General features: G+C 38.6%; 2 protein-coding genes across 4 annotated transcripts in view; one reads left to right on the top strand and one right to left on the bottom strand.

Annotated features, from left to right (window-relative positions):
• The window catches only part of JAZF1 (JAZF zinc finger 1), a 200,496-nt gene extending 188,146 nt beyond the window's left edge, over positions 1-12,350 (top strand). The window contains exons 4-5 of the mRNA XM_074898083.1: positions 2,737-2,906; positions 10,123-12,350. Coding sequence (XP_074754184.1) covers positions 2,737-2,906; positions 10,123-10,299 — 347 coding nt within the window. The 3' untranslated portion in view covers positions 10,300-12,350. The remainder of the gene's footprint in view (positions 1-2,736; positions 2,907-10,122) is intronic.
• A 1,149-nt stretch (positions 12,351-13,499) lies between these two features.
• Positions 13,500-26,407, bottom strand: part of TAX1BP1 (Tax1 binding protein 1) — a 63,235-nt gene continuing 50,327 nt past the window's right edge. For all 3 annotated transcript variants that reach the window (XM_074900454.1, XM_074900455.1, XM_074900456.1), the window contains 4 exons: positions 23,267-23,441; positions 22,781-22,929; positions 15,300-15,385; positions 13,500-14,647 (listed from right to left, as the gene is read on the bottom strand). In XM_074900454.1, the coding sequence (XP_074756555.1) occupies positions 14,446-14,647; positions 15,300-15,385; positions 22,781-22,929; positions 23,267-23,441 (612 nt within the window). In that variant the 3' untranslated portion in view covers positions 13,500-14,445. The remainder of the gene's footprint in view (positions 14,648-15,299; positions 15,386-22,780; positions 22,930-23,266; positions 23,442-26,407) is intronic.

Genomic DNA, 26,407 nt, shown 5'->3' with positions numbered 1-26,407 from the left:
GCTAATGAATTTTTTTTAAGACAGTTTTTTGCATTTTGTTTATACCAGGGCCCTCTTAAATACATTTTAGGATTTTAAAATTTTTATTCTTTATTTTAAAGAGAATACAAGCAATTGAGTTTAGTAGAACACTGTTAGATAAAAGCGGTGATAGACTGCACTTCTGGCTTTGTATTAAGTAATCTGCCTTTCAGGTACTTGGCACCATTAGTATTACTGTTTTGTGCAAGAAGAAATAGATATTTATATGGTTATTCATACTTGGAATAAGCTCATCATATTTATAAAGCTGTAGTGACAAGTCTGGATTTAATGGAGCATTTGCTTATACTGTTTAAACAACTCTTTTCACTTTAGTACACAAAATCTTGCATTTTTGTTCAGGTGAGCTAACTAAAAGAAAACCATAAGGATGGTCTGACCTCACGGATGCCTGCACACAGGTTTTGGTTTCCTCTGTCTCTCTCCCGTGTGTCTACCTATAAGTGAAGCATTGGCAAAAGTTGTTACAGAATTGGGTATTACTATATGAAATTATTAGAAAAATTAAAAGGATGCCCTGAAAATACAAGACAATGTAGGGAAATGCATAATTGCAGTGATTGCTGCTTCTCCCTGCTGTTCTGTGTATCTTTTCCCTTATATACCATCTCGCATATTGTTTTATAGAGCACTGATTGTTGTTTTATAATAGCATGCTCCTTGTTATCACAAAAAGTAGTGATATCCTTAGTAGATGTCACACAGTCTCAACTGGTGTTTTCTTTGGGAGAACAAAATCCTATTTGGGAGGAAATCAACCCCTCTTGAGGGGGCTTGGAGGAGGGGTGGGGGGTGTGATTATAATGGCAGAAATTGTTGGTATGTCAGTGTTTAGAATGGTTGTATATTTTCTCATCCTAGGCATACATACATTTATTTACAATAGGGTTTTCTGTTTCATTTTCTTAAAAAAAAACCCTACTGAGCTAAAAAGTTTGAAAGGAACAGCTTGAGGAATTTTTTCCATCAAGATACAATCAAGAGCAGGAAATCGTAGAAGCAGAGTTGTGGTTTTGCCTCCATTTTTTTATTAGTTAATTAAACTATAACAACTCTTAACTTCGTTTTAGGTTAACTGTTCCTAGAGTTCAGAAATATTTTAAGAGGTCAATAATGCTTTCTTTGGCTTTCACTCATTCGGTGTGGGATAAGGAATCGCAGTCAGCAGGGCCGAGTTTTCCAGATGTGCTGCAGAGCGTGTGTGCGTGCACTCATGTCGACAGTTGTTGACGGTGGGAAACCATCCATCTTTCCTCATCTGCGCACCACCCTGTACAGATGAAAACCACAGGAAAGAAACGTGGATAGCCTGACATCTGTAAGCGAACTTGCAGTATCTGATTAAAGCTCAGGAGCTCCGAGTACTCGCAGCTACCAGTTGACATGCGTTTTTACTCAGTGATGGAGAGGTGCCGGGTCTGAGTGAGAGTTCTGGGGGAGGGGGAATCCCAAGGGAAAAATTTGAGACAATAGGTGTGTTATTTAGTTTCACCAAAATCAAAAAAAAAAAAAAAAAAACACCAAAGACCCCACTGGACATTGCAGCATGGGTTTTCTCTGTGCAGTTGGGATGTTTCTTCTTTAAAGTGCTGTGAGGCATCTGTCTGGGTTTGCTTCTCGGCGTGTAGAGCAGCTTTAGAGGCGTGCACTTAAAGGGCATATGAGGGAAGCGAATAGAGCCATGCAAGTGTCACATAACTGTCTTTAATAACAGCAGCTATTCCAGCACTCGGAGCCAAATTGTCTTTCAGCAGAAAGGATAAAATTTAGCAGAGCTGGGAAAGGGAAAGAAGAAAGGGGAGGGGAAACACAGCACCACCTCCTGCTGACACCACAGAAGTTTCCCTCAGCTTTCCCTCTCTCTCCCTCTGTGCATATATTTTCTTTTTAATCAGCTGGGGCTCTTCCCTCCCCTGCTTTTTTTTAACTGTATTTTTATGGTTGGAATTCTGCTTTCCTAATTTCTCTTGTTTCACATTTAACTTCTTCAGAGGATTTCATTAATAATTATTGCAATTAAAAATAATAAATAAACTCAGCACCAGCTGCTCAAATGGCTGTCGTAGCATATCTGGAACATAATGCGGTCTGTTCGGGGCAGCCACACAATGCAATTTATCCCCACACCTGAGGGAATGAATTTCACAACTATAATTGCTACAATATAATTCTTATTAATGTTGTGCTATAATTCCTATTAATTCCAAAGGGCTAGTAAATGCATTAGGACTTGTCAACATATTATTTTACACTGTTTATGATCTGTAGAATTACGCTCTTCAGTATTGTATTGCATAAAGAAAAGCCTTAAACTTAGCTTTCATTGCAGGAGTTGGGGTGAAACACATTTTCTGTTTGGGCACTGGTAAGGACAGAAGGATCCTGGTGTTTGAGGAGTCTGAAACTGCATTTTAAAATCAGTCCTTTGAAATTTCTGTGCCACGCAGTTAACAGTTTATGAAGATATATTAATAATGCCAGTCCTGGTTGTTAGAAAAAGAAGCACTGGTGGCTTTATGAAGGAATAAATAACTATAAGAAGGATAGGTTTATAAAATTAAAAATAACTGTCTTCTAGCAAAGACAAAAGTGGGGAAATTACAAGTCATTGTAATTGATGTAATAAATGCAGAATGTGTTATCTTGCTGTGCTCTTATTTATTCTTGTTTTATCTCCCTACCCCGCTTTTCTAGGTAGTGAATATGATGAGGAGGAAGTAGACTATGAAGAATCAGACAGTGATGAGTCCTGGACTACAGAAAGCGCTATCAGCTCTGAAGCTATCCTTAGTTCAATGTGCATGAACGGAGGGGATGAGAAACCTTTTGCCTGTCCTGTTCCTGGATGTAAAAAAAGATATAAGGTAAGGAGCAGCGCAGACCTACCTCATTTCCTGCTCATGTAGTGAGGGAGGGGAAAAAAAGCCTCTAAAATCAATTTGTACCTTTCTCATTTAATAGACTTTTCACATTTATATTTGTGGTATTTTAGCAGAGTACGTATTTTATTCACGGGTTTCCTCTCAGGCACAGCCAAGTTACCAGTTTTACAAAGGATCTAGCTTTTTGCATCCCTGTCAAGAGAGATTACGTATAGTGACTCATGCTTTACACATTTTAACTAGCTTTCTATTATTTAGACAGATTAACTGCAGAATGCAGGAGGTACTAACAGCAAAATAATCTCTTGAGTCCCTTTCAAAGACACTAAATAAAAAGCTGCTGCCCATCAGTGCCAGAAGGAATTCCTTCTGCTTAACTATTCGAGATGCTGCCGGTCCTTTAGCGAGACTGTGCCCAGGGTACTTTTCCTGGTGAAGGTGATGTGCAGAAGGTGGTGGTTAACATTTTGCAAGTCAGAGGTCACCACGGCAAGGCAAAACCTCCGAGAAATTCTGGCATCGTTCTGTCCTGGGTCAAAGTCTCCGTACCCTGTCTGCACATCTGTCAGCATGTCTGGCCCCGCACGCAGGGCTTGCAGCCCTCTGCGTGACACGCTGGCAAACAATTCCCTTCCCCCCCTGCCCTTTTAATTACTCTCCATCATGAGGAATTTTTGTCTGTTTGTGGGAGTGAAACATCTTTTTACTTTGAACCTTGAGCTGGCTGGTATAGAATGTGCTCCTGTGAGGACAGGAGTATTGCTTCATGTGAACCACTGCAGAGACAGATGAAATTGTATTGAACAGCTTGGGCTTCAGTATGGTATTCTATAGTCATTGGCATTTGGGAACAGAAACAGCATGTTGGCACAGTTCCTCTAAATAATTTCTGAAGTTTTTGCATGAAGTACTGGAAAATTCAACCACTGACCTATACCCTAGAAAAAAGCAGTGGTGGTTGGGTTCGTTTTATACTAGTTTTATTTTATGGCTGCTTCTTTAAATAACTGAAAAGTAGGGACTTAAAAGAGAACAGAAATATGAAAGAGAACTATAGGAAGACCAATAACATTTGAGATAAAACAGTTGTGTCAAGAAGGAATAAACTGCATGAGACCATGTAGTGGACAAAACCATGTTTCAGTGATGCTGCAGCTGCTCTGGACTATGGCAGCTCCCATAGCAGCAAATCACAAGACTCAGATTCCTATACAGATCAGTTAATACTAACAATACTTACTTAAAACATGAGCAAGGAAACAGTGTGCTCATTTCTTGGTGACATACAAGTCTTTTTTGCAGAGATTAACCTGAACTATGTAACGGTTGTTCTCTTCTTCAGTTATATGAAAAACCAAACACCATCTCCACGGGCAGGGCAGAGGGAAAGATGTTTTCAGACTATTTGCAAGTATTACTTTGCAGATATACTCACGTTATTCAAGATTAATACTTTCCTTTCGTGTGGTGGAAGTTGTGCCAGAGGAAGGGTATAATATAAAAGCTAAATCCCTAGCTCAGGAAGCAAACAAGCCATGGTGATCGTTAGAAGTCACTGTGCCCACAGGGCATCTATGCATTGCAGAAAACATTCACTTAATGGCAAAGGCTAGAAGGAGAACCCTGTAATTTGCTATATCCTGTCTGTTCTCTGTTTGACTGCCAGCCCTCTGTCTTTTTATTGCCCAAATAAGCAAGCTGTTTCTGCCTGCTTCTGCTATCTCACTACCTTCATCTCAAATGCATGAGGACTGTCTAAGGGATATCTTGTACACCATTAATGTTAGAACAGTCGGACAGGGAACAAATTAACAACCCTTAGAGAGGCTGACAGAGAGCAGCAGCAAATAAAAAGTATCGTCTTTTCCTAAGAGACTCACCTCTGTTTAGTCTTGATAGGAGAACACATTTCCCTAAACTATGCCTCACCTCATTTCTCTTTTCTGTTGGCTCTGTTTCCTCTCTTTTTTCTTTCCAGCCTAATTTTTTTTCTTTTTACATTTTTAGCTTTGTTTCCTTCCTTTTAGCTTTGTGTCAGCTGTGTTTCTTGTTTCCTCTTCATCTCCCTTCTGCTTAACCCCCTCCTCTGATGAATTATTTGCAGAGTCTGGGTAGGGAGTCCTGTGATCAAAGCACTGGGATTTTCTGGTGGGTACTGGATAATCACAGGCAGGGCTGTAAAACAATTATAGAGCTCCAAACAGGAACACGGACATGCACATACAGTAATTGCCAGACTTACTTTACGGCTGAGAAAGGATGCATTCCTTTAGGGAGTGAGGAGGAAAGGAGGATATACACAGTTTTCTTTTGTCTGGCCTTAGGTGACGTACATTTGAGAAGCAGAAATGTTATTTTTAGATATGTTATTTGTGTTACAGTACCACTTAAAGACCCAGTAGGGATGGGGCTCCTTTTTGCAAACAATGTACAAAGATAAAAGATGGCCTCTGCACTGAAAAGTCATTATGGAAAGGTAAATAAGAGGAGAACAAGCACAACAAATACTCCCAAGGAATGGGCTGGGGCAGACAATGGAAACTAATGAGAACGTGTTTACACACAAGCCCAGATGAGTATCAGAAGACCCTGCTGGCCTCCGGCCCAGCTGCTATCTCTTGGCAGTTTCCCATAGGCAGTGCAGTAGAAGTGAGTCATAAACATTTAGTTGTTCTTCAGGAACTTTATTTTTTTAAGACATAAAATAGCTTATTTGCATTAATATGTATTGGTACTAAGCCCTCTATATAGTGTAGCACAGATTTTCTTGAGAGGCCAAAGATTCTGGGGAAAAACCGTGGTTTTTTAATGATTTGTAAATTTGTCAGTGGGATAGTCAGAAAGAGCTAAATGAATCTGGAGCACACTGACTTCTAAATGCTTAAAACACATTAAAAAGCCTCTGAACTAATTCCTGAAACTTGCTTCCTTCTCTAATTATGGATACTGACCCAGAGAACAAATTATTATTATTTTATAGTTTGACATTTATGGATTTTTTTTTTTGTTCATGTGATTTGCGTTTGCCATAAGTTTGACTTTTTAAAAAATCACCTCTGTGATTTAAAGGAACCCAGAGGTCTCAGTCTTGTTTCTTCAGAGTTCACCTTCACCAAATTTTTGGCTTTACATGTCCATTTAGATGACCTGTCCAGGAGTCTTGTGGGTATTGAGTTTTTAATGTGCTTTGCAAAATGCCCCCTGTAGGAACTAAAGTGTGGATTTATGAAGCTGGCAATGTTGGTATTTTATTCAACACTACCTATGTGTGTTGGTTATTTAGTTTTGAGCTCTGGAGAAGGACATTCAAAATGTGTATATGATGTAGATAAACATACTTGGGCAACTTCCAAAGAGCAAATGAAGTTTGATATGTAATAGATGCAAAAAATACCATACAGGTAATGCATGTATACTCTTCTAGAGAAAACACTAGAGCATTTGTCATAATTTTTCTAGTTTGTGCAAACACAGTAATACAACAATAATAGATTACTGTACATATAAAATGTAGCTCATATGCACGACTGCTTGTTGGCCTTGGGCAAGAGGAGGAGTGGTACCTTCCAAGAACGTCAAGACATTGGTCTTGTCTTTCTGGCAGGTCATGGGATGAGGGTCCCAGGCCTGTTGAGTGGGCAAACGCGCGGGAAGGCTGATCTAGGAGCCGTGACGCACAGCAGAGCTCAGGGAGGGAGAATATTGATGTGAGAGAGGGAAAGAAGGGAATTTACTTGAAAGAAAGGAGTAAGCCAGAGCTTGCAAGTTGAACAAAGAGAAACTGGACCCATGAAGAAAACTTCAGGAGGAACAGCCAGGAGACACAAGAGCATACATGAATGTCCAAGTCCTGAAAGAAGAAATCCTCCCAAACCATCCTTGATGTCTGCGTACCTACGTGAAGGGGGTGGCCAGCTCTCACACCTTCTGCAGTGTGGTGGCCTCGGGAGAACTGCCATGCGAAGGGCCCTGCCCAGCAAGTGCCCTCCTGTCCATGCAGACCAGGTGGTGCCAGTCTGAACTTCCGTATCTCCTCCTGATCTGGTCCCAGGTTAATAATTGTTTCCTTCTGTTTAAGTTTTCAGAGTGCCCTTCTGTACTGCCATCTTCTTCCTCAATCATTTGTGAAAGTAAATAATGAGCAACCTAAGTAACCAGAGCAATAAAAATGATGTATGCGTTTGGCAGTGGGGTTTGCCATACCTCAACAAACTCAACCCAGACATACAACAAAGTGTTTACATTACAGCAGTGGAAAAAGTGCTGAAGAGTTGACTGTAATTCTACCAACAGTTTTCTTTTAGACAGGAGTACAGGTCAGATTTCACATCATACTAGCTCCTCGTACTCAGTGTGGTTTATTATTTTTCAAACTTTCTATGGCTCAATTCCTTCCACGTCGGTTTCTGGTTTAGCATTTCCTTAAATTACTCCACCTTGAAAGTACTTTTCCCCCTTCATCAAAGCATGTGGTGTACGCTGTACTTGAGGCTGAGTGGATCATTAAAAAAATCTGCATCAGGAGAGTACTGTTGGCATGGAATAGTGAGGATCTTTGTGATCACAGACTTACAGCATCTGTAGTATTTGATGCTAGTTTAAAAGTATCTTAAAGAGATTTCTTACAAAAATTACAAGTCTAAACAGGTTTCTGTAGTTTCCAAACTATATATAGGGGTTGGCGATAACTTTGTTATCCCCAAATTTCACTGCAGTAGCAGAAGTTTAGCAGATGACCCCCAGATTTTCTCTTCTTTGGAGGCAAAGGTCCTTATGAGTACTTGGATGTTGACAGATGCCTTATGACAGTCCTCACGCCATCCAGTGATATCCCCGGCCTCAACAGTCCTTCAGGTGCTAAAGGTTGTAACTATGCAAAACCAGCTAAAAACTGCCTCAGGATCTCGGATAACTTGCTTGGAATTCTCCTGACTGCTCTTGAGGATGGCCTGTAGCTCTGATGGGCTCTTTGTCTTGGAGGTACAGCATTCTGCCTCCTCTGAATACTCTTCATCCAGAAGTAAGCCGCACTAACGGCTTGTTTTCTTATGTCTGGTTTGTACGGGAGACTGAAGATTCTCGTTGCCCACATCTTAGATGAGAGCTGGGCAGTTGTCCAGTATTTTTAAGGATGTAAAGGACAATTTGGGGGCTGAATTTGCAACATCAAGTGAGGATTCAGTGCCTGGATGCTCTAGAGAAAGCATGAATCTGTGGGCAGACCAGTTCTTGCAGTCTTGCACCATACTCTTTTTCCAGGGTGGATATTCTAGGCTAAGTTTTTCTTTCTAACGAATTTCCACCAATCAACCTCTCCAGACACCCGAGCTGCCCTGAAAGGCCATTTCAGCGGCACGGACTACACTGGGCATTAGGAGTTCTGACGAGGACAGTACCATGCTCAACTGTGTGATTGAAACCGGAGAACTGTTTTTGCTTAAGGATTAAAAATACATTGCTGCCATGGCACAGTTAACGTGTAATAAATAAGGACCTGCATTTTACGTTGTAAGCTGAGAACACCTTAGCTATCTGGGAGACTGAGTGGTTTCCCTTGCAATTACATTCTTCTCTACTTTCCTGATGGGAGCTGCAAGCTCCTTCTACTTCATTTGCTTGCTGTGGGGAGCTGTCGTTAGAGCAGGGCAGTGGAGGGCAGCACACAGGGGGACTGTCTCTCTCAGGAGTAGGACAGAACACTTGAGATTCTGACTCAGAATAAGTAGAATTAGGAGGCAGAGGAGAAAGGGCAGCAGTGGCAGTAGGGAGGTGTTGAAGGTGTTAACCTCATGCCTTTCTGGGACGCATATAGAGCCTTCTGAAGTTTTAGGAGTTTTAGCTCTGTTGTTTACTGAATGCTTTTTCCTTTTGTTCGTTTTTGGGGGGTTTTTTAAACCAATGTCTAACTCGTCTAATTGCTGGGAGTTCTGAGGTGAAGCTTCCACTTACTGTAAGCTGAGCGTTGATAAAACTGAACTTGTGGCTTGAAGAGCCAAGGACTTTTTATTATGTGTAACACCAGGCAGTGGTTCTGCAAAGACAAAATCTCTAAAATTTAATTTAGTGCCTTAATTAATATCCAGGCTGTTAATTGATTTTAGCTTTTTTAAAATATTTTTTTAAAACCCTGAGATATGTATCTGGAAACTTTATATAGAGAGGACATGGTAGAGCCTCAGAACTGCATCTTTTTGTCACAGATTGTCTTGACATCTTCTTTGGTTTCTTCATAAGAGAAGCTCTGGTGAAAGACAGTTTGCCTTTCCTTACCTGTCCAAAAATCCAAGCTTTTTTAGTGGAAGCAGGTAAGAGACTCCCAATTAAGACGAATCCTGCATAAAGCAGTATCACAGCAGCTGTTGAGACCACAACAGCTTCTTCCATTTTTGCCAGAAATATGTGAACAGGAGGACAGGGGTATGATTTTGGTTTATGTTTAGTAAGGTTCTTGATTAATCTAGGCAAAGTTGTTGCCCATTTCCTGACCTTGCCAATGTAACGGTGTGTTGTAGTGCCGGTCTTTGGCTCTTTCTCGCCAAACGAGTGGTGATCAGTTCCCAAGTTTTCAGCTGTAGCATATTCCCAAACAATAGCTATTTTGAAGATGGCTTCTCTGGATTATTTTCTAAGTGCACTGTGTAACAATTTGAGTTAAGTGTTCCCTGCAGTTAATTCTTTGGAGACAATGTGTAAACTATCAGAATTTGCTGGTGCCTAAAGACATATCTCGAAACAATGACACAGAACGGAACAAACACACCATGGGGGGAGCTTCAGCTTTTTGAAGAAGTGTGACTCGAGTCTTCATGCCAATTCTTTGTTTGCTTGTAAATGAACCTCTGAATAAGATTTGTCAGTGCTGTATGAAAAAATGTCAGGAAGCAAAGAACATCCAAGCCCATTAAATGGTATTTTTTTTTTAATGTGCTGTATGTTGGGAGATAAAAAACAGGATCACCCAGGTAAAATAAAAAACATTAAATAATGTTTTTATAAAAACATTAATATAAACTTCATACATTAGAATCGCAGAGATTATTCTCCTTCTTGTAAGCCCAACACGTGCATAACACCTACGGGGAGTTCCTGGCGATTTGTGTGATGTTGCCCACAACATTAATGAATTTTCAGTTTTTAACTGGAAGCTAAACCATAATCAGACCATTCGGCCACTAACGTTTTATTCTCTCACTCACAGAATGTGAACGGTATAAAGTACCATGCCAAGAACGGCCACAGAACGCAAATCCGCGTACGCAAACCTTTCAAATGTCGCTGTGGAAAGAGTTACAAGACAGCTCAGGGCCTGCGGCACCACACAATCAATTTCCATCCCCCCGTGTCTGCTGAGATTATCAGGAAGATGCAGCAATAACATGCTGGTCACAAACGTGCCAAGAAATCCTCACCAGCAGTTGCTGATTTTGAGAACAGCCACCTTTTTCAGGGGAAGCATTCAGCAACCCTTTAAAAAAGTTAAATGCATGCTTTAAAATTTTCTGTAATTTTGGAATGATGTATCTTTGTAGAGTTAATGATTTTGTACATTTGCACATGTAATCATCATACCCATTTTCATTACTTTGAGATAAGGTGCTATAAAAGCTATAGGTTCTTCAGAACATTTTTCTCCAAAACAAAAAATTAGGGGGGCGTTGCGTATTTAGTTGTACTGACGTGTTGAATAGGAGTGAGAGGAGGAGAGCTTGGCACTGACATCTTTTCAAGATTGTAACGTGATGAAGACTTTCACTGCATCTGTCAATGTGTGTGCAAAACCAAAACAAACCACCCTCGTCAAACTATAGTTAACATGCCTTACATAATGGAGTTATCAGTGGAGTAGCAAGTCTTTTAGGTAATGGAAATATAAATAAGAAAGAATGTTTAACATAATATGCTAAAAATATTTTCATACTTAAATAACATACATAAAAAGGTGTGCTTGCTGTATTTTATATTATCTTGCAAATCTTTTTTTTTCTCCCTCTTGAAATGCTGAAAATCTTGCCATTCGAACTAGTAAACAATCACTTTAGTTTTAGAAATTACTACTTTTTTTTTTGTACAAGACATCATATTTTGTTCATGCCCATCAAACTTTTGAGGACCAATATCCCAGTCCAACTAAGTATTTACCCCTGAACTATCTGTTAGAAAGACACTTGGAAATACTTAAGTGCAAATTTATGTGTGTGTGAGAAACAATTATCTTCATCTCAGATGAAGTTTTAAAGCACTTTGTAGTTCTCTATTGCCAACAGATTTAATGTTTTATGTGTTTGCCAATTCTTGCAACTACTGTACGAGCATGTGCCTGTGGTTGCAAATAAAAATTAAAAATTCTGCGCATGGTTTGAGGAGGTCCATTATATGTGCTAAGGGAGTTTCTAATGCCGCTCCCTCATGTTCATTGTATTTTGAGATTTTCTTTGTGCATTTTTTGCTTCTCATTGTAGGTCACTGCATTCCATTTGCAAGTGTCTGTTTAGCTTTACCATTAATTTTGCTGAAATATGACATATGAGCCTTATTGACGATTAAGTGCTTCTTGCAGCAGGTGGTCAGAGACCGACTTAAAACAAAAGCCAACGTGAGAGCGTTTTGTGTCTGGACCATACCTGAAGGTTTGTTGCTTACCATCCTGCCTTGCACTGCCTTCTCTCACAAGTGCTATTCCTGGCCTTCAGCTGGGGGGAGCGGAGGCGGGCACCCCCAGAAACATTTCAGCACAGTCATTGCCTTGGCTTAGTTCCTGCTCTTTTTAAGTGCAAAAGAAAGCTCAGCTAAAGGAAGAGTGAGCTTTCCCTTTATTTTTTTCCAAAGCTTTAAATGAAAACTCTGTAAGGACGACAATTACCTGTTGTCCAGCAGAGTACAAGTCTCGTTCGAACACTTAGGAATCATCCTAGGAACAAACCACAACTTTTTCAGATCCCAGGGAGGCGACAGTGCCTGTTGCATTGTACAGTGCTGTCAGCCGGGCTTAAAGGATGATCCAGACATGAGAGTCACTGGCACACAGAGGGCCCCAGGTGGCCCCTTCCCACCTTCTGCAGCTTTGGCAACAAATCTGGCCAACAAATACATTTGGCTCTGCTCCTAGTGCAAGAAACTACAGGCTGGGTAAGTTTGTTCAACAGCTAAACAGTCGTAAAACGTCATTGTTGCATGTAAATTCCTTTCAACTATAAAAATGAAATTCCAGTTTCTATTTACCTATTCATTGTGACAGTATTATTAAACAGGTAAAGATGGGACTATTTTGTTATACTGTGTATAGTGAATGTATTGTACTGTGTCTGTGAAAAGTGTGCTTTAAATTATATTTTCATATGTTTTGTTGGGGACAAAGTACTTTAAGTTTGAAAGTGACAGAGGTTTGTTTTAGAACTGAAGGCAACTTAAAGAATTCTTGTCAAGAAAGCTGCTTATAAATGTAAATCAAATCACATTTAAAAATAAACTGCCTCTGACCTAAAAAGGCTGCTCTTTACTCATCACTAACCCAAAGAGTTAAGTTCTTGGGCTGCATATAGACTTTTATCTGTACATCTTACTTTGGTATCATCAAGCTCTGTATTCAATAAACACCTGAAACAACTTGAGCACTACACCATGAATGCACAGAATTCCACAGAATGCCACAGCCTGGAGGGGAAAGGAAAAAAACCAAAAACCACCATATTTTATCAGTCACCAAGACTCCAGATTTCACACGCAGTTTCCTTCCAACATCACAACGGGGCTCAGGTTACCACATAAGTTTTGTACTGATGCTACAGAAGCCCCTTTTAATGGTAGGACGTGGGGTACCTTCCTTCCAAAGGCTGTCGGCAGTGAAGTGGCCATCACTATGACAGGAGAAATCATTAAAATTGTAATTCAGTGAGGTTTTGGTAGAGGCATTTGGCTTCTGTCACGTACGTGCAAACTCCCCGGGGAGGCCGTTTTAGGCAAGCAGCCATGTCAGGGTGGCTGGTTAACAGGCAAACACTTTTAGTAATTCCCTGTACATACACATCTCTAAGAGCAGTCCCGCTTTGGCACAATCCAGTTTTGAGGTTGTCCTGCCTGCCTGGAACACCAACCTCCAAGAATCCCCACATCTTTAATAATAACTGATAATATTTGGCGTTTAGATTCTGTTCTAACTGTTTTCATATGCTGTTGAGTTGGTTATGATAAAAAAACCCCAAAATATTCTTTCTGTACTCCCATGCCTTAGACCATCTCTTGACATGAAGTTCACAGTTTAAAAAAAAATAATCTGAGACTGAAACCAGAAAACAGAGGATTGATGGGAGTAGCAGCTACCCATGACACTGCGATTCATTAACAGCTGCACAACACAGATAAATCCTGCATCGAACAGGATATTGCACACGTTCAGGAGAGAACTGCAGGCAACAGAAGCTACTCAAAACTAATCCCCAAGTCTCAAACAAAGAACATCATAAATAGATGCAAACAACAGCTTCTCTGTCAGACAGAGCTGAAACATCATTTGCTCTAAGTACGTAAAGCCTGAACTGTCTTACTCAAAACGAGCAGCAGGAAAGAAGGACCACTGACTCCGTGAATAATTTTGCTTTTAATGTAACAGGACTACTGTACAACACGTGGAAAGCAAATTTACTTAATACAGTAAAGTAAATATAAAATGTTTAGATATACACACATGTTTTTACTTACTGGAAAGAAATACATAAAGTTAAAATGCAGAAGGTTTTAAAAGCCCTAAGCCAAAAGGAACACAATTCACTGTTGTGAAAATATAACAATATTTTCTACTGACTGCAACTGCAACATAATGGCAATGGGATTTTTAAACAATTACTTTTAGGCATTTAAGCACAGCAGTTTCTTTCAACTCAAAAATACTGCCTTAAGGTGTAACGTACTTAATGTAACATTACCCCTTAAGGCAAACATTCTGTAAGCAAAACCGAAGCAGTTGCCATTCCTTTTGTTGCAAGCATGTAATCTCACAGTACATGCATCTACATTTCAGAAATGTACTAGAAAACTATATTTTCATTGGGTGAGTAATGTAACTTTCTGATTGAGCTGTTACTCAGAGAAAAACTACGCAAATCTGCTAGGAGAAACACCTGTTCATTACACTTTTAATCATGCCTCAGTTACCATGGTCAAGAGCAACCACAGGTGGTTTGGTGGCCTTTTTTAACGTAGCAGAAGAGCATGATGAAGCGGGTCTCGTTTTGTCTGAGGCTGAGTCATTCCTGTGTCCTTACAAATTCCACTAAGTAGGGGAATCAATAGCTACATACACAACAAGGTGGGGGGGCTGTGGAGTTATTTTAGTATAATGTTAGGTAGAGAGGGAAGATAACCCGATAGCAGCTCACAGCCACGACTGACCACGGCTCCCATTAGAGTACATTAGCTTTTATTCAGAAGTTTGCACTGTGTTACAGAAAAGCTGCACTGGCTTTGTTCCATAGGTGGACTACTCAAAAGTTGGGGTTTTTTAAGCTACACTGCAAAACAAAAGGATTTAATCAAAATTGAGTACGTTCTGATCAAAGTGCGTCTGAACGTGCCTCTCAAACCCTTGCTGATCGTAGTCAGGCGGGAACTGCTTGCTGCACATGGGGCACACCTTCCAGTGGCTCTCAACGTGCTCCTCAAACTTGCTCTGATCATAGTTGGGTGGGAACATCACATCGCAGAGAGGGCATTTCTTGTGCACATCAAAGCTGCACGAGGAGGCGGAGAGAAAGAAAAAAGGAAATGGTTATTTAATCTGGTATTGAAGAAGGAAGAAAAGTAAAAGGAGGATCCTGTTGCCACTGACATTCAGAACGTTACCACAAACTTAAACCTGAGCAGACTATGTATCTAAGCAAGTATCGTACAGTTAATTTAAGCTTCTTTGCTGAAAGTGCTCGATAAAGTACTTTTACACAGGAATTCCAAAATAACCTGGCATTTTAAAAGCTACATAATTTTGACATAATTCCAGCTACCACTGAATACAAATCTATTGAATATCTTAATGGCCAAGCAGTTTCATGGGAAACCACTCTCCCTGCTCATAAATGCTTGCTCTTAGCAAACATAACACTTTATAAAAGCTCTAAACTTAGGTTCACAATTAGGTTGGAAAGAGAGGGGAAAAACCAAATTCATTCATTTACTGAAGCAATTGTCCACATTCTGCCAAAATAAGGTCTAACTCAAATAGTCTTCCCATTCTAACAGTATATTCTCCGATAGTTAATCGGAAGCCAAACATTCATTGAAAATCCTTACTAGTTTTTCATCTCCGTTCCCCTCCTTGAGTAAAAACATCCCATTATATAGAAACATATCCATGCCATTAAAGGCTAATAAATTATTAACATGTACCTGGAATCAAAGCAGAAACCTGTTCCACGCTCATGCAAGAGGAGACTTGGAGGATCAGGAGCAGAAGGTACAGTGTTGTCATCATCCTGGTTTAAAAAAAAAAAAAGTTTTAAACAATACCCACTAGAAGCAGCTTTTTTTTTTCCCCTCCTCCAAATGCATTTTCGTTATCAAGCATAAACACAGATGAAATTTACCTTTCATTTTATAATCTCTGCAGCATCAGTTTTACTTTAGTGTGGAAAAGGGGGACGTGGTTAATGAACACGAGAAGCTAAACAGACTGCCTTTTGGCCTTGTACCTAAAGCAGGAATCCGTGCCAGCACTGCTAGGGTGCTTCTACTAACACAGTAAACTAAGGAAATGCAGGTCGCCTCGCTGTGCGTGCCTGGGGGCTAAGTCAGAACAGAAAAACCTGTGTTTAAGTGAATGCAGGGCATCGCACTACAAACCATAATAGCATTTTAGCGAGAGCTAAAACTCAAAAATAAATTCTAGACAATAGAACGTCAAGTCAGACTTCAAAAATCTACCAATTTAGATTTCAGCAAGGGGAAAAAAAGACACTGATTTTGATTCACGTGCTTGCCTCCCAGCGGTCAGTTTTGAGTGATCTGCCTGCGCTGCTCTGGCCAGCCAAGCGTGTCGTGCGTTGTGCGTGGCCGTCAGGCGCATCAGCTAAATTGCCCTGTTCGGCTGCTTCCTCTCATCAGCTCTGTCAGTCCTGCTCTGCCTCCCCAGACACTAACAGCACATAAATAGCTGCAGCAGGCACTGATGAGGATCGCTCTGCTGATGGACAAGCAGGTTTGCCTCACAGCTTCTATCAGGTTGGGAAGGGAGGTCGGCCTCCAGGGAATACACTGCTGCTCACAAAAGGAGAAAGAAATCTGCCTGCAGTGGGAAATTCTCAAGAAAAAAAAAAAAGGACAAATACCTAGAGTGACTGGATTCTCAGAGCTCCCTTCCAATGAGCAAGGGGTCAGAGCACTCACATTTTGCGGGGTTTGGGTTTGGTTTTTTTATTCTGTGAGGACGTTATCATGAATTAAAATTTAAATACAATGATGTAAGCAAACATAAGTAGGGGAAGAAAACAGCACGAAAGGAAGATGAAAGAGGAAGAAGAAAATCAGAACACTGTGTGTAAACCTGTTCTTTATGCAGTATCAAACTATTATACAGAATCTTGGTTCTATTGCGCAATTAAATAATGCAGCATAAAACCTATTCATTTCAAGGTGGGAATACAGGTAAATGCAGCTAGAGTTTTGAAACTCCAACTCCTAGGTCATTTTCCTTTTCATCTCAAAGGCACTTTATGGGCAAGAATTATGACTGATTTAACTGATCTTCAAAAAGGGATGTACGAGGGACCATGTGCAACAGCAAACAAGCTATACATGTTTTATGCAGATAAGTAACACATATTTTCAAACATATTTCAGTTTTAGGCTCATACTTTGTCCTTATGAAGAGTTAATGGAAACAGGGCAGGATAGGAAGATCCCTCAGTATTTTTCTTCTCCTGACAACAGCTGTTTAGTTTCAAGCATTTAACATTTCCATTAAGCAGAGAGTGGGGCTTGCTGTGACAGATGCTAGCAACAGACCTATTTTCCGGTTTAACTCGCTTGCTTTGCACCTGCAGTAAAAAGGGCATGTGGGTATTAAAATATTGTTTGTTCCTTTTCTCACGAAAAAGATAGGATGTATGTACTAAAGAAGAAAAACTATTTATAAAATACTCGTGCTACACTACTACAACTTATGTAGTGCCAAAAACATGACAAATTTGCTGAATACCAGACTGTAAGCAGACCAGGACTTATGTGAGAAAATGAACGTGCATCTTCCTTCAAAAAAAGTTTCACTACAAACAGAGGCCTAATTAACATTTAAATCCTTAGAAAACATTTTCTTGTAATTCTTTATTGTTGGTCACTCAGTTACTTCTTGATCACAGGGCATTTTTGTCACAGCACCTACTAATACTTGGTTACAAATGACAAGGCAGATGAGGTACTCCTCAGGTGAAAGGGCTCTTCAGCCTCAAATTCCTTAAGTAAGCTTTGTTTAGCAGACCCAATGACAAATGCATAGGTTATTCATTATACTAAGGGTTATTAGTTTTAGTTGAATAAGGAGTCAGGATTAACCTATGCTAAATATTAATTTGGTATATAAGGGCATTAACCTAAACTACATGGCTAACAAGACATAGCTGGGTCTCTTCTTCCATTCAAAATTATTAATGCACACAACAAAACCCAACTTTTAGAAAGCATCTTTACACAGACCTGAAAGAAACCGCTGACCTGAATGTCCAACTGTAACAGAACACAGAACTCATCATTCCTGAAGTAATCCATTTTACAGACTAATGTTAGAATACCACAGAAATTTTAGCTCCCCTACCAGAAAAGGAAAGCTTTCGGTCTTTATGCAGGCATTACACAAAGATTAAAGTGTACTGAGTGGCAAATGAAATGTTCATATAACACATTATTCAAGTAGAAATGCCCTCCACCCGTTTACGTTTGCACTGTCAGCAGTAGTAGACTGCTTTAGCATCAGCTCTCCCACGTGCATATTTCTGCTTTACTACCACAGTCCGTAAGAAACCAAAGATTTTACTCAGAAGCAAGAAAATGCAAACTGATTTATACGAAGGTTTGACATTTTAAATATTTCTTAAAAAAAAGCTAGACTACTGCCTGTCTACCTTATATAAAGCTTTAATAGGTTAACAGGTTGGGTGGGGTTTTTTAGCCTGCTTTTTGGGAGGATTTTTTACATTATTTTTACTCTGATTAGTTATTTGTTCAGGATTTTGGGCCCCCCCCCAATGTTTTTTTTTTTTAGCATTTGGGTTACTGCTTGTCACTTGGTAAGATAAAAGTGTTTACCTGTTTTGTCCTTTCTTTCAGCTTCTGGCAAGTGTGATATTCTACCATGTACAAATAAAACATTCCTCCTCACTCCCCTTTTTGAGAAGCTGATTTGAGAAAGAGTATGATGCTTTCCTCTACCTGGGCACACACACACTATCCTGCATTGCTGCCTTGTAGGCACTTAGCTCCAACAAAAGGCAAGCACAAGTTTATTAGTGGTTTAAAAAAAAAGCTTTTCTGATATCAAAGTAACATTAAATTTGGTATTGTTCTAAGAATATAGCTTTCTCATGACCCAGTTCAATTAACTGTAAAAAGCACACTTGTGTGTTCCTTACAGTATTGATATTACGCTGATAAAATCAAGCCTGTCTCTTCAGTGTACTTTTGCTCAGTTCTTAACCTTTTGTTATGCTTAGCCCAAACAAGAAGAATGCAAATTTATATCGAGGATACCTCAACGCGCACATTACAGAGATTACTGTATAATTAAAGAATGTTCAAACGGTAACACAAAAACTTTATCTTAGTCTGAGAGTATTTCACAGCTATTCTAATTACAAGTTATAGTAAACACTACACAATCACCGATAACTAAGAATTCTCATGCACTGCCTTGGGGTAACTTGGAACTTCTGGAAAACACTGAAGATGTCCCCTTGTATTGGACTGCTGTCTATTTCTGTCATTTTGGATGGACTAAACTCCTAAAGTGTGCCCTGTAAAATGGAGAACTCTATGAAGGGAGGACGGATCTTTGTTCACAACCACTTAGCGACCAGTTTCTTCCAGCTAGTATAACCAATGATACATTCTTTATTCTTATAAACGATGCTACACATGCTTTTCAATCTGACATTTCAAAACCGGTCACTCTCCCATCCCCTGAAGACTCAAAAGCTGAAATGAGAAGGTCAGTTGAAGCTGCTTTACAGAAAGAGTTTGATAATAACTGCCAGAAGGTCAGGCCTCAATGGCTGAGCCTATGCTGTATTTTAAGCATAGGCATCAGCTTACTCTCAAGACCCCGTGGTCGAGTCATCCAAGTTATTTGGACAGAAGCCCATACTCTGTATTTTGAGGAAGAGACAGTTTAATCTGCCCTTCGGGTAGTTCCAGAGCCAGCTTTCTTGCACTCCAGACTGATGACTAGGGATATGGCTGCACGTACCCAGTCCAAGCCCACTACAGTGCCCTGCAGTGACGTAACACAGTCGATATGTGGCCTCACGTCCTTACAAAAAGAGCTTGCTATCATGTATTCACAGGCTGGCACTGTGGTTATGTAGCATAGCAAGTGCTGGGCCTTCTGAATTCATTAAGTTTGGATAATTAGGTTAATGAATTATAAAGGATGCCTTTAACATCATGACTTAACTATTATCACTGGGCTGTAACTCTGACTCTTTAAAATTGCCAGTGAGTTCCACAGATTATACAAATCATAAAGATAAATACAGTATTAGACAATAAAGCACTGTAAAAAAAAAAAGAGGGGGTTTGTCACTAGAAGAAGGGAAACTAGTCGTTAACTGTCAAAATAAGCGCAACTCACCTAGTTTTAACAAAACTAACTGATTTTGTCTCAAGTACTGCTTTCATAATTTCAATCGTAAGCAGTTCCAAGACTGCCAAATAGAAATTAAAAACAAAGCCGTGTGACACTGTACAAAAACCAGACTTGAACAATCCCTGTCTCCAATTTCTACAGATCATTTTAACATACAACACTAAGCAAACCGATCCCCATCTTAAGCTTTAAACAATAAAGGGACACACCGCTAACACATACTCTGGGTAAGCTGGAAAGAAAAGCACACATGATTTCTTTCTGTGATTCAGCTCTGCTGTCTAAAACACCTTTTAGGTCTACCTTTCTGCAAGCAGTCCGGACTCCCAAGAGGTACTTGGACACCAACTCCTCCTTTTATGTCTATCATATACAAAAGATAGTAATTGGCTGCCAGAGTAAGATCAGGCTAATTGTGTAGCGGGTGTTTTGTGCTAGAATAAAGGCCATTTTGGATTCATCTCAAAAAATACCCTGACCTGGTTGTCAGTTGCCAAAAGTTACACTCTCCATCCCCCACAAATTTACTGTGACTAACAACATTGTTTAAGAGTCTCAGGACAGTTATTCTGGGCTTACTGCCAACTGTAATCAGGACTACATTTCTAAAACTCACACTTTAGTATTAAAAATATATATATGTTTTGTTTATGGATCCCTCCCATACCTACCTGCTTCTAGAAATTATTTGCTCCAAATTATTACATCTTGGTCAATTACGGGAACATGAGCAAATGGAAAGTTAGTGTTGAGTAGATGATGGCAGGAACTTGTGGCAAGTCAACTATTCTACACAAAATCACCACTGTGTGCATGCTCATCTGGCATAATTAACACAGAACAGCTTATCCCTCTCAGAAACCACGGTTTAATTGACCTAAGAGTTCCAAGAGCTAAAGCTACGAAGAATTCCAGTAAGTCTTTGAGTCATACAAAACTGATGTTTTTTCCATGTCAACCACATACACGGAAATGCCCCATTCTCAAATAATACAGTTTGGGAAGAAACAAAATCAGAACACAACAGCAATTTTAAACAAAAATTCTGATGCATTTGCAGATGTGTCCTTACTTGGTCTACAACTCAAGAGGAACTGAAGACAGTACCCTCGAGTTCTTAAACTAATATCACATACAGTAATAGGAAAGTGGAGAGGAACATGACAGAAGTCCATACAATGGTAATACTTTAAAGAAAGCAGCAGACTACCAGAGTCCTTTTCTTCTTGGAGGGAATCCTCCTCCAACAAAAGACTCTACATCTTACTGGTTTAAAAAGGTAGAGAACTACATCTTATTCTAAAACAGCTTACTTAAAAACACAGTACAACAAATGGTGACTCTTCATATTATTATTTCCTATTTGCTGTTCCTTCTGCACAAATGACAGGGTCTCCTTTATAATTAATTACCTAACATATATGAAAGTTTTCCCTGATTATTTCTTTAAATACTGCATTAGAACTGTTTTATATCTAGCATACTACTAAGCCTCTCTAGAAAGAATCTTGCAACTACTCATTTCCATGTACATTTGTACACTAAACATACAGTCTGTTTTGGGGAGAGTAAGCAACTGATTCTCATTTGAAAGTAAAAAAATAAAGATATAAATTATCTGATTTAAAGGCACCTTTTCTCAAGTTAAACTTTATTTAAGCCTGTTATATTCCATCTCATTACAAAAATCCAACATGTGTCAGCAAATGAGCACAAGACTCTAGCACTGTTTCTCTTGGGTTTGCAAGAGGCCAAAGCACATAGATCAGAAAGAACACCCTGCTAATTAAACTGAAGCAGATGACTAAAGAAGAGAAGAGCTTGTCATATGTAATATCTACGTCAAGAATGATCAGATTAAATATGCAAAATGTGAAGTAAAGGTGGGCAACAGCATTAAGCTCACATTCTAGATCTTGAACAGGCTGCAAAAGTTCTGACAGTTTCTCTAATTATTCACAGTAATGGACACTGGGGGCAAAAGGCAGGAGGGAGAAATACATTTTTCTCCATTATAGGTGCTGAGCACCAGGGCTAAAATCATGCCTGTCTGAACACTGATCAGTTTCTGCAAAGGTTAATAGCAATTAAATGTGGCAAACTAGACTAAGTGAGAAACAGGTCATGATACCACTGTACTTGCAAAGAGCACAATACTTTGCAGAAAGGTATTTCTTGTTTAATATTTTGAAGGTGCAAGAGTACTTAGAATTCAAAATAGTAAGTCTGTTCCTGTTCAAATGAAGACATACAGTCCACTTTATTACAGAAGCCAGTCTACTAAAGCCATTTTCTGTACTTGAACATGCAAGTTAATTGTACTAAAAAGAAAAGCTAACCAGTTTCCACTTAAAGCATAAAAGCCCTGAAAAAAGAAATCTGGCAGGATCTGTCACTTCCTGTTTAATCAGCTTTAGGTAACAGTTAATTAGCTCTTCCAAATACATGTCTAACAGCAAAAACATTCTAAATGGAAATTAATAAATGCAGATTTGCAAAAGACAGATTAATACATTAGAATAAAGTACCTAAGGGGATAAAAAATTTCATTTCAGCATTTAACTGAAGCTACTGCTATGAGAATCCTTTAATTTTTTTATTTGTCCTGGTACAATTTAGTTACTACATACAAATTATAAAATGAGTAAGACATGGCTACATTTTGAGCCTTCATGCTACCACACAAGAGAGAAAAATCAGAATGAATTGAGATTACTTGGATTTTTCTACTGTAGTATTTAAACAGGTTAAGAAGCTACTGTCCTAATACCAAAACAAGCTGTCAGTAACTCAAGAGACTGGGGCAACAAGTGTATTATCATCAATTGATGTGCAGAGTTTTGTCCTTCAAAGCAAGCAAAATTCACCTAAAACGTTGTTCAGGAAAAAGAAAACTTATGCTTATGTAAATTCAAAGTGAAGTTGGGCTTATCAGATACTGAAAACCTAGGTGCAACTCGATTACTCATTAGTAAACATATCAAGGAAAAAAAAAGTAATAAAAAGGGTAACTTGCATTACTGTCCTCGGGATCTTCTAAACCATCGGGCCGACTAAGATTGCGTGAAGGCTGACTACACACTACATCATCTTCTAGCTCCCAAAAGGCAGTTCTAACAGGTGGTCTTTGGATGTCATCAGGATTAAAAGCACCATCTGCTCCATCTAAAGAAAAATTAATTAGATCATCGCTGTTCGGTAAAGTTTATATTTTGAGATTACAGAGGTGCTACCTTACATTTAAAAATTAACTTAAACACGTTTTCAGTTTAGATAATATAAAACAATAGAAGAGAAATCACCTTTTTCAAAAGGTGTTTCTTTAAAGCTTTACTGATTTCGCATCAGTAAAATAAAGGCACTTTACTGATTGTCATCAATCAATAAAGGCTCTGTACAGCAGAATAAAGACAGTTAGTACTTAACTGGCATTAAATGAGCCAGTGCTTTTGAAACAGTGAGAGGGAAATTATATTGGGCAGGAGTGGTGAAATTCACTTACCTCTTCTTTCCTGACTTGCATAAGGGTTTCCATACTGCAATACTGGTAGTCTACTTGGCACTGTAGGAACTGGTCCATTTTCCTCAGAATATGGGTTACGAAAATGTAATGTCTGTTGTGAAATCTGTCCTTCCATCATCCTTCCAGCTTGATTTCCTGGTGTTCTGCCAAGTTCCTAAACAATGCAAAGTTTAAAATGTAATTAATCTATGGAGTCCTAGCAAAGTTTGAAATTTTTATGAAATAATTCGCTTTATTTTTATAAATACATCTGCTAATCTTCCCACTGTCTTTTCATCTTGATCTAGTGACAAATACACCATACATACCAAAAATAGTCATTGAATACAAATAAGACATTTTTAATTAAATTTTCCTCATTTTGTCATCAGTTAATTCAAGTTACCTAAACAGAACTGCCACATTTTTCAAGAAATACCTGCATCCTTTTTACAATAAAGAAGAATCAGTTAAACAGGTAAATAATGGGTGGATTAACAACAACTTAAAATAATGTGCAATGAGAATAAGTTTTTAAAAGTTATAATTAAAAATAAGTCTTTTATATCATACCATACCATTCAAGAATGTACTGTTTTAGTATGTGAAGTACATATATGTACATACTTGACATAATTCCCTATTAATCTGTGAGTGGCAGATACTTTAAAAAGTTAAGTACATTGCACTGGATTCTTTCTGATATCTATCAGCAGAATGTTGACTTCCATGAAGTGTAATATAACATTAGCTGAGCTGAGTTCAAGGCTGTCACTCTCAGTTATGAAATGAAGAACGTTAGCACAAACTTTTGGTCAATATCCTTCACATGCAAACACACACACAAGGAAAGAAACCAGAGAATTATAAGCAGTCTTGTGTTCCCTACAATGTAACCTTCTTAGAGTTACCCTTACTTGCACACACAGTCAAGTACTCTTTGCAGACGTTAGATGTAGCTGTGTTTAAAACTGGAAAATTACTTTTTTCAAGTGCAGAGATATTATGAAACACATTCACCTAAAACTATACCCACAGAGGCAAAGATCCATTACCTTTCCTCATTCTCAGCTGCTTTAAAAATCAATTTTTGAATGTGTGATGAAATATGTTAAACCAGTTGAAACAATTTTGTCCTCATTTGTGATTCTGCCTGGTGATCATGCCCACTTGTAATTACTAAGTAGTAACAACTAAAAAACCCCATGTCAAAATATTTCTATTACCTTTATACCAAGTATAGCAAAAAACTTCCTTATCCTAGTCACTGCTAACACAGCTGAAATTTTTGCATATTTCTGCTTTTTTGTGAACAGAAAGAAGAAAAACGGATGTTTGTTTTTTCAATTAATATACAGTGTTATCTGCAATGTTGAAAAGCGATTTGAGGCTTGCAATGTCTGAAGATATGAGAACGCTTCTGAGCTACACTGCAAAGCAGACTTAACAACCTAGATGGTACCTTTTTGTTCTTACATTCAAAAAAAGGCAGACTGTAGTCTAAAAAGAAATTACAATCTAAACATAAATCAAAGGGGGGGGGGGGGGGAAGATAAAGTCATGAGATGGGTTAACATGTTAAGCAGTGGTTTCTACATCAACCGCATGAAGCTGTCAGTTCCTTAGAGGGCATGAGGGAAAGGCTAGTTTGCAGGAGCACCCTGAAGAAAATAGTTACTCAGTGGAAATCTCTCTCCAAAATGTAACCAAACATCATGGAAAAAAGCACACAAGTAAGCACATCTGAAAATGTAACAGAAAAATTATGAAGAGGAGTCTTACAGATCAGTTCATGATATCTGAATAAGACCACCAAATAAGACAGAATGGTAGGTCAGAAACATCTGGAAAGGATCCTGAAACTATAACAAGTAACTCCTGATAAATGCAGTGGAGGCTGACAGTCAAAACAACAGGCTATGAAAATGCTGTGTACCCTACAACACTATCTGAATGAAAACATTCAAGGCCAGAATGGGCTACAGCAGGTGTGACAACTCTGTTGAATACCAGGAAAGATTTTTAACTTGATGAATGAACAGCTGGAGGAGACCTCATATACTTTACATCCACAGGATTTCAGTAAACACTGAGATAATAAAAATTTAAAAATGGGTCACAGTGAAGACAATTTGCTTTATCATTCTGTACTATAACCTAGGTACGGTGGTCATGCCACTAGCAGTCGTGCAAAGGCCCCTGAATATATAGGTAAACTCAACACTAACTGCTAGACTGATTGATTAGATCTCCATCTTTGACAAAATTCAGACAACTGATTCTAGGAAGTAAAACTCAAGGTTGGTATTTTCCATTTATGTTAACAAATAGAAATTTATTTTGCATAGACATAACCCAGACCAGGTTACTTATTTCAAATAATATTTACACTACAAGCATCATAAGGAACAAAACTGCACTTGCCTAATTACAAACAAGCAGACCACAAGAAGTTGTATTTTCACACACAGATTTCGAAGTTATTACGCTTCCTGCGAAAAATATGCCCTCTATGAACTTAATGAGCAAAGTTCTAATTCATCCTTCTTCGTATCCTCACCTACTTTATACATGTATCTTTACAGTTTAGCAAGGGCTTGTGTGTAGCTTATTTCCAAAATTCAGTGTTTCCGTCCAAAACATAAAATTGTTGAATTTATTGAGAGGCTAAAATGGCCTGCTTTATTTAATTCTGTTCTTTAAATATTTGTATCAGAAAGGCAATTAATTCTTTCAGAAAAGCTCAAACAGAATTCTTCAAAAATAATATACTTCAAATTCTAGGTTCTTGTATATAACATATAAAGATAATTATTATCATAAACTACTAAGGGGATTTTATAACTTACCATTACATAATTTACTTATAACCATTAAAACTAAGCCAATATATATGTTAAAAGACAGTACTTAAAGTGACTTAAGTGTGGTCAGTGCATCAGCTGTAATCTATCCAAAGAAGTCTTCCTCATCCTTTCATTTAATAAAATGGCTTAAGGGACAGAAAGCACGTATGCCAAGAATATCCAAAGGAATATGTCATTTACAATTCAGAATCAAGCAAAAAAATTAAGGGATGTAAAAATTAAAATAATCATTAAAAAATAAATTTTTCAGGGAGATACGCTTTCCAATAACTTT

Source organism: Athene noctua, chromosome 2 (assembly GCF_965140245.1).
Source record: "Athene noctua chromosome 2, bAthNoc1.hap1.1, whole genome shotgun sequence".
Taxonomy (NCBI): Eukaryota; Metazoa; Chordata; class Aves; order Strigiformes; family Strigidae; genus Athene; species Athene noctua.
The sequence above is the reverse complement of the archived record's forward strand: the minus strand, read 5'-3'. Positions and strand labels throughout refer to the sequence as shown.